Source organism: Symphodus melops (assembly GCF_947650265.1).
Source record: "Symphodus melops genome assembly, chromosome: 12".
NCBI lineage: Eukaryota > Metazoa > Chordata > Actinopteri > Labriformes > Labridae > Symphodus > Symphodus melops.
The window spans coordinates 22,664,527-22,674,011 of NC_136702.1; the positions used below are offsets into that span (position 1 = coordinate 22,664,527).

At 40.8% G+C, this 9,485-nt stretch overlaps 1 protein-coding gene across 2 annotated transcripts in view; it reads right to left on the minus strand.

Moving 5' to 3' along the window:
* stat4 (signal transducer and activator of transcription 4) overlaps positions 1 to 5,890 on the minus strand; it is a 17,096-nt gene extending 11,206 nt beyond the window's left edge. For both annotated transcript variants that reach the window (XM_079357416.1, XM_079357415.1), the window contains exons 1-4: positions 5,367 to 5,890; positions 5,114 to 5,252; positions 4,041 to 4,176; positions 46 to 144 (exon numbers count right to left, since the gene is read on the minus strand). In XM_079357416.1, coding sequence (XP_079213542.1) covers positions 46 to 144; positions 4,041 to 4,176; positions 5,114 to 5,241 — 363 coding nt within the window. In that variant the 5' untranslated portion in view covers positions 5,242 to 5,252; positions 5,367 to 5,890. The remainder of the gene's footprint in view (positions 1 to 45; positions 145 to 4,040; positions 4,177 to 5,113; positions 5,253 to 5,366) is intronic.
* Between the last annotated feature and the right edge of the window lie 3,595 nt (positions 5,891 to 9,485).

Sequence of the window (9,485 nt, forward strand, 5' to 3'; positions counted from 1 at the left end):
AAGAGGCAGAGGGACTTTCCCTCTGAGGGAGAAGATGTCGCAAACCTGTTCCTGCATGCAGGCGCTGGCGAGGATCCGCCGCTCCTCCCTGAGGCAGGTGGAGATGACTTTGGCCATGATGGCCGGGGTGGACGTGTATTTCACCTGCACACACAGAGGGAATGTTTCAGGTTACAAAAACACACACGGAGGAAAATATACTGCAGACACGAAAGAAATGACAGCATGAGGAAGAGACAATAACTAGAAGTCAAGACTCGTTCCTCTATTTTACAACAATTGTTCGAAATGAGACACATCTGTTCTGTGGAAAAGTGACCAATCAAATCAGAGAAGTAAGAATGTGATGATTGATGACACAATATGAAAAGCTCAGCATGGACTAACTGATACAGAAACATCAAAATAATGCATCTTTAATCTACCCTCCTCTGATACTGGACTTCTGTAACCACGGCTGTTTAGTTTGTTTTCTCATGTTCACTTCTTCTTCTTCTCTCTTTGGTTTTAATCCTCGTTAACGCGCCTCATATCTTCTTCACAGCGCAAACAAAAATCAAGACTTGTTCAAGTTCAACAGCATAGTTGAGTTTGAAAGTTTTGTTTGTTTCACACACTTTTTATTCGTCTCCTCACGTAGAGAAACCAAAATGAAGAGGAGGACGAGTTCCCGAGATCTGTCATCATCGGTCTTCTCAGAGGGCTTTACATAACGTACGATTCAACCAGGAAAAGGAATGAGGTCAAACTGGATACTGACAACAAAATAAAGGCCTCGCTCTGTGTGAGTCATAGTGAAAATGGAAACAGGACGCATGTCGCCAGAGGAGACGCACAGACGCTTGGGAGTACAACCGGTTTTATTTCCAGTCAGTTATGGCCTTTAACCGTAAAGTTCATTTAAATGTTGGATGACATTTTGAGGGTGTACACATAATTTCTAACGGAAACAAAAACTACGAACCAAAGATTATCAGGTAATTAGAGCTACTCGAAGTGTTACTTCTAAAATAAATAAAAACCCAGTTCTCACCAGCTTCATGTTACTGCTCTCAGAATAGACCTGAGCTTGTATAACACGCGTCTTCTGATTACTCAAAGCGCTTATTACACCGCAGGTCACACCTAACCATTTCACACCACACATTCACACTATGGTGAAGGCTGTAAAGTGTTCATCAGTAGGAACTCATCCCACAAATCACAAACGTTCATACACCACTGATGAAGCAGCAGCAGCTGTGGGTTCAGTGTCTCGCCCAAGGACACATCGTCACGTGGCTGCAGGGACTTCTAACCTTCAAGGTGACAGACGGCCAACACTACCACTGAGCCACAGCCTCTAACTGTGGTCTGAATCAGCCGAGATCGACCCGAAGACATCACTGTTATTTTCACAGAATCCTGCAGGAATCCATTCAGCAGCGACGCCTAACTTCACACAGCTCTGTGTGTGTGTCTGCACTGACAGGAAGATGAACCCTGCAGGAGGCCGTACGCCTCACAGGAACTTCAAACTCACATGATTTGTTTTTGTGATTATAGAATCATAAAGATAAACTTAGCTTTTTTAAATCTGGTCCTGTTTATACAGCTGCAATATGATGATGTACTCTTAAATATCCATCTTTAGCTTACTGTTGAAACTTTAACACTAAAATATGTTAACATGTTCTGCACCACAGATGCATTCAGTCTGTGTATTCTGATTAAACTAAGTGTGACTGCTTTGTTTTCTTGTGTCGTGATTAAAGCAGTATGAGCACCAAACATCCCAGTCTGCTGGGTTAAAGATGAAACAACACATCAGAGTGTATTTGGATGGTCAGAGCTTCACTGACGTGTGCGCTGCTCCATCCTGTAAAACAACACAGACGTTAGACCACTGCCTTCTCCGTCTCTACTCCTGCAAATAAACTGAGGAGAAAAAAAAAACAGACGGAAAACACAACTCAAATTATGTGTTGTTTAGACAAACATGTTCAATCAGTGGTTTCATCATTCAGCAATATTTCAAGGATTTGTCCAATCAGTCACACTTCTTGGGGTGCTTTTTTCCTTCACTGGATAGGACAGCTGAGGAGACCTTCAAACCCTCAATGTGACGAGGAGTATCGCCTCTGCAGATGTGTTGCTAGGCTATCCAGTGCCCATTTCTAAACAATATAACGGATACCTTGCGGAGTCCGCTATCCGTCAGCCACGACAACTTGACCTCCTTGCAACTTGAAGCTTTACTTTTCGGAGCTTCCACATGAAGCAAATGGTCTTTTTGCATTCGCTTTGCTTTCTGAAGTAAGATTTTTTTCAGGTTTTGATTATAAAAGTTTTGGCTGTGACTTCTGCACTTACCATTCAAATCTCCATTTAGAGGAGCACAAGAAAGTCCGCTGCGAGGAGAGGAAACTTTTTTTTCTTCGCCTGCAAGTTTTCAGGCATCAGCATCATTGCCAGAACGATGACGGAGGAGAATCTTATCACACACCTACACACACGTTTATGACAGGAAACACCATCGAGCACTAAGCAGCAGAATATTTTGGTTTTCCAGCATTTAAAAGCTGATATCCCTTTTTTGTAGTGACCTAAATTATCAAGGGACAATGCATCCTGGAAGGATCTTGTGTGCTCGTCTTTTTCTTGCTGTGAGGTGACCGACTTTAGTCGTTTCTTTTCATCTAACATTTCCTTGAACTCTCGATAAAGACCAGCGACAGATCAAATGTCGAATACAGAAGCTTTCATTCAAAAGATTCTGTTTGATCAAGATACACTACTCACACATCACAACAACAACAACATTAACCACCCACAAATACCCTCGAGCACCACACAGGAGTAACTACTTCCTCTGAGAAGCGCTGACTCTGACACACAGGAAACAGCGATATGGGCCTCACGGGCTTGTTCTGCAAAGCTTTCGGTGTTTTACAGAATTTGAAGTGTGTTGAGGCCGACAACATTCACCGAGCATCCGGTGCAGCGCCAACATCAAACTCTGCACTCTCTCTAAGCTCGCTGCACGGCCACCTGCAGGCTCCACAACGTGAGGATGACACACACTGAGTGCAAGTACTTTCACACAATAAATGCAGATTCCTGAAGAACTCCAAACGTCATATCTGGAGTTGCACAGCCTTCCCGCTCTTCACTTGACATTTAAGACACTGAATAATTTAAACAGTCGTGACTCAAAGACAGCAAAAAAAACCTCTCACACTTTCAAAGTGACTCTCATCTTTAACGAGCAGCCTTTATATTTTAACTTCCCTTTCACTTCCAGTGAAACACGGAGCACAGAACTACTTCTCCTTTTAAGATGAGCCTTCAATGCCACCGCAGCATCGACGGTTAATGGCTGATTATTATTTCCACAATGGAGCAAAATTGATGATTAAATGATTGAAAACTTTTTGTGGCATCTGGGCAAGTATGCGCGCCTCTCTTCTTCCTCAGTCGGCTGATTTTGCACGGCCCTACAACTAGGTGACGTGCGTATAACTCCCTGCTTTTTCCACAATGGAGCATGAAACGTTCTCTTGAATAACATATACGACATCTTTGCTGCAATATTAGAGCAAGAGCAAGGTGGTTCGTTTAATAAGAAGTCCCCTCTGTTGCTTTTACATTTAAACTTTTCCTTCTCCCTTCCACTGTGATCATATAAATCAATGCAATCACTCAGGTAAAATGATCCTCTGTACAGTCATGTGTGTCTCATTTGTTTTGATGCTTCCTGTGCTGCAGCACTCGTATGCTTTCCAATAAGATGCACATTAGAGTGAAAGTGGTTAATGGTGAATTCAGGAAACTCTTGATGTCAGAGTTTCACTGAGAGGTGTTTTAATGTTTGAGTAAAATACAATGTGCATTAAGAACGAGGAAGTACACTTCAAATGGACGAGTTTACTCATTGTTGCTGAGAAGATTTAAAATAAAAGGCTCATATAAAAGGGGTGGGAAAAGTTCCTGTTGAAAGTGGAGTTAGTTCTGTCGATGACATAAATGCATATGAAGGTAGAAAGAGGATGTTGACACACCTGTAGCTGCTGCTGTATGATCTTCATGTTGTGTCTCTGCAGGAAGTTCAGCTCCTGTGAGCGCACTCGCTCCAGCTGGGACAGCAGGTTGGTGAACAACACGGTCGCCATCGACTCATCGTTCGCTGCCGTGTCCCTGAAAAAACAGACGTTCAGACGACCTCCAGGAAAAGATGAGGAAAATCACTCCATGTTTCTCCTGCTGCCTCTCTTGCCCACACAGGTGTATGCTTAACAAGCAATTCCCTTTTTTACCAGTAAGTCCTCCCTTGATGGTTTACAAATGGTACTGCAGGTCCAATCATATTACAGCACATTCATCTTCTTTTCTCTGCATTTGATTTCAATGAAAGTCAGAACACATTATAATAAAGAACTGCATGATCAGAGTATATCTCTAACTGGGTCCATCTCTACTTCACCTGTAGACACTTCAGGGCCTCTGACCAGGAATAAAAAGTTCTCGTAATTTGGGTAAAAAAGGCAAGACTGTACAATGAATTAGACAAAAACACTTCAGAAACAGCTATCAAGACGTTATAATATTTCAATAACTGATTAAAAGATAATTCTCCTCCACCTGTCATGATAAAATATTGGCTCGTGACATTAGCTGTCAATCTTATAATAAACTTCTTCAAGAAGCCTGAAAGATTATATTTGTGTTTCATTTCTTTGACAGTTGGTTTGTTGAGGCGATGATATATGTATATATACAGTATATATACAGTATATATATATATATATATATATATATATATATATATATATATATATATACATATACTACATATTGTTATAAATTTCATAGGCTGATGGCTGATATCATCTGTATGTTTTGCTTTTTGAACATGAACAATTCCATTCTTGTCTTTAAGGTTTAATCTGCCAAATTTGCAAAAAACAAAAAAACAACAACACATTTCTCGCCTGACTTGACTTCTGTGCTTTTTGTTTATTAATTTTGCTCTGTAAATTATATATAAAAAATAAAAATAACAATAGAGAGAATTAGTTAGTGATTTTGGTGATGTGATGTTTTAAGTTGATGTGAGAGAAAGGCATGGACTCACCAATCCTGAGCCTCGATCCATCCTGCTAAACACTGTCTGATGTCCATGGGGAAGTTATCATCGTACAGATAATCCACATGTTCAAGAAGTCTGATCTCCAGCTGCTGGATCTCCTTCCACTGGCTCATCCTGACGATTACTACACACACACACACACACACACAACTCAGCATTAACAGACGATAGAGCATGTGACATTTCTACCTTTTAACAAACAGTGACCCACTTCTCCTCATACTACACAATGTGTCACCTGAGTCTCTGCGCTGTCTCCTCGTCAGCCTCTCTCAGCATGTAAACGTGTTTCCCCCTCTGACTTTCGTTTTTAAATCCAGGAGGGGCCTCGTTCACCTCATTTCCAGGAAACATGTCACTCAGACACACGCACGTGCGCAACATAACGAGCGCGTGAGGTGAGCCAGGAATAAGGGAACGTTTACCGGTAACAGGTTAGATAGGCTACACCTTGATGTCAACGGAAAAAGCCTGTCGATGTAACTTTATCTCCAAATAACAGTCGAAGCGAGGAACACGCAGATATCCACCGTGTTGTCAACATTTACTAACAACAAAACAATATTTACAACAACAACAACACAATTTGATAATTAATAATTAAATAAATTACATTATTTTAAGAAGAGACTAAACGTTCAGGACATCGTCTTATAAAGGGTTCAGTTAAGGTAAAGTAAAGTGTATTTATATGGCACATTTCAACAACAAGGACAAGACACCAAAAACATTATGACAGAGGAAAGAAAATAAACACTATAATAGAACATTTAAAAATCACTGAAATGATAAAAAAAAAAAAAAAACTTAAAATATGTTCAAGTAAAAATAATTCAAATCAATTTAAGGACAAATGTAAAAAAGAATTATGTTTGAGTGAACGATAAAAACCTTTATTAAAATGGTTTATGATCTATAAACAGGTGAGTCTTTAACCCTGGATTTAAAAGAGCTGAGAGGTTCAGCAGTTTGCTGGGAATTTGTTCCAGATATATGGAGCATAGAAAGTGAAGGCTGCTTCTTCGTGGCGGGGTCTGACTCTGGGGACAGACAGTTTAAGAAAATATAATAGTTCAAATGAAGCCTTACTTGTTACATACCTGTTTTGATATATTATGAAGGCTACAAGTTCTGCATAATTAGGGGTTCGACCAATCTAACAGCAAGTGGCTGTGTTGTCGCTGTCTGTCAGGAGGCTAAAGGCCTCTTTGCTCTGTGTTTAGCTGACTGAATATTTGATAGAGTCAACACTTACAATATGGCATCTGCCATGGATGGGTTTGCAAAAGCAGTTCAGAAAACAATGTGTGAAGTCACTCAAGATTCGTTCATGTCTCTTTTTTCTCCGTAAGCTCCGCAAACTTCAGGTTCACCATCCATCCATTCTGGCAGTTTTCTATAAATGTTTCATTGAATCCATCCTCACATTCAACATCACCGCCTGGTTTGGTTCACTCACTCTCACTCACCGCAACACTCTTAGTACTCTTACTATCTATCTATCTATCTATCTATCTATCTATCTATCTAGTAAAATCATCAAAATAAGCAGTAAAATCATTGGTCAGGAACAGCAGTCACTCACTAACATCTACTGAGCCTTCACACACCCTGCACGCTCACTACACTGTGCTGCCTTCAGGGCCCTCAGGTACAGCACCCTCACTACACTGTGCTGCCTTCAGGGCCCTCAGGTACAGCACGCTCACTACACTCTGCTGCCTTCAGGGCCCTCAGGTACAGCACCCTCACTACACTCTGCTGCCTTCAGGGCCCTCAGGTACAGCACCCTCACTACACTCTGCTGCCTTCAGGGCCCTCAGGTACAGCACCCTCACTACACTCTGCTGCCTTCAGGGCCCTCAGGTACAGCACCCTCACTACACTCTGCTGCCTTCAGGGCCCTCAGGTACAGCACCCTCACTACACTCTGCTGCCCTCAGGGCCCTCAGGTACAGCACCCTCACTACACTCTGCTGCCTTCAGGGCCCTCAGGTACAGCACCCTCACTACACTCTGCTGCCTTCAGGGCCCTCAGGTACAGCACCCTCACTACACTCTGCTGCCTTCAGGGCCCTCAGGTACAGGGCGCTCCCACTGAGGACAAAGAGGGCCAGCTCCAGCTTCCTCCCCACCTCCATCCGCCTGTTAAATGGCTGACAGTGACTGTGATCACTTTTTTTACCTATTGCTCTTAATCTACCACTGCTTTTAATCTATTATTGTTTTTAAGATATTTATTAGGGACTTCATGACCAACAGAATTTTAACGTGTGAATGTTGTGTGTGTTGTGTCTTATGTTTCTGTACTGGCGCTTTCCCTGCAAGAAAGTTCCTAACGGATAAATTAAGTTCATTTGATTTTGATTGATTTTGATTGTTAATATACGGCCAATAGTGAGTGAAGTGCCTTTGACAAAGTCACACAACCAAAATGCATCAACAAATACAATGGAGCAAATGGGTGGTGCTTGGCCTGACAAGACACTTGTCCTCTGAGGTTGTGCTGTAGTATTTGGCACAAAGACAACAATACAGAGACCTATTCTTATAACCTGTAACCAGGTTGATGGGACTTCCAAAGGTCAGAGCTGGTTGTCTGGTACATCCCACAGATGTTCCATTGGAATGAGATCTTGGGAATTTGAAGAGCAAGTCAACACCTTAAACTGTTTGTCATGTTCCTCGAGGAACATTGGTCCAGAGTTTAGATCCAATTTTTCAAAGCCTAATGTTAGCATGGTCTCCCTGGTTGGCCTGCAGACTTTAACTTCACTGCCCATCAATGGGGTGTGTCTGGAAATCCTCCAACAGGTAATGGTCACTAATTTGGGATGCCAAAATCAATGCTATTCATCTCACCTGTTTAGCACTCTCACACACGTACGTGCGTACGCACATACATACATACATACACACACATACATACATACATACAGTATTGTACATACATGTTTTATTTTTTTTACAAGTAATTGTATTATTATATAATAATATATACATAACATAATATGCATATGATATTTTATACAACTGCTTCCAAAGTTTCTTCTTCTGATACAGAAAAGCCACGCTCCAACGTCAGACCAATATTTACTCTTTTCCTTTTGTCTGCAAACAGTAAAAAAAAAAAAAAATATGAAGACACAAGCATTTATGAGCAAAAATAATTATACAAAAGCTAAATAATTGTCAAAATACAATTTATATAATACTATGACTATTATATACAGTATTATATACTGTACTATTAATTATCTAAATAATAGTTTCACACACAGAGCTCTCTCTCTATCTACATAAATATGTATATTTACTGTATTTACATACTGTATATAAAATATATAAATATGTAGTATATGTAGATAGAGAGGGATCTCTGTGTGAAAACTATTAATATTACTTTGTGGAAACCTCGGACACACGGTGTGGACCATAGACGGTGTGGACACTAATCAAGTTTAAGAGACCAAAATTTGCCCCATTCAAAGCAGATGGCAAAAATTCAAATGCTGGCATGTAACTGCCACAAAGTTCAGTTTTGGAAACATATTTGTAAATCGCCGTCCTGAAGTCATTGTTGCATACATCAAAAGAAAGCTCTGAGTGTCCTCTCACTCATAAATCAATAAATCAATAAATAAAATGTTCCAGTCTCCCAGGGGAGACATTTGTTTGACAGTCACCACATACACACACATTGGGCTCTCACTCTAAAGGACCTCCAGAATTACACAGTTTTCACTCATGTTTTAACATCGCCACTGTGGTCCCAGTCCGAATGCTAGATAAAAATAAAAATACATCAAAACGTGTGCCTATGTGTGCTGTGGCTCACAGTCCAAACAGATCTGTGATGCCATTTTTAGTTTTCAAGATATTTGAGGTTTTGCGAGCAGTGGTAAGCCCATTCAAATGCCTTGATGGAATGTTCTGGCAGATCAAAGCTGAACGTCAACCAATCAGTGAGCAGGTCATCAGAGTTACTGTTTAGATTGGACAGAGTGAATGATAGAATTCTACATTCCGGTGACACATCAAAGCGCCTTGATATGACATCACAGAACAACCTTTCAGAAACATTATGCTTTGCTGATACTTGCGAGTCTTGCACAACCAGAGGACATTTCTCAACTGTTTAATTCCAGCTACTTTTAATTCTGTTTTAACAGTAAGGCAAAGTCTTTCATTATAGCTAGGACAATGACTGACCAACGACCAAATAGATTTCTCAAATCAAACAGAAAGACCTCTTTTCCGACCTCAGAGTTATCTGATGAATCTGAGAGCTTGGATATTGGGCGACCAAATAGATTTCTCAAGTCAAACAGAAAGATCTATTTTCCGACCTCAGAGT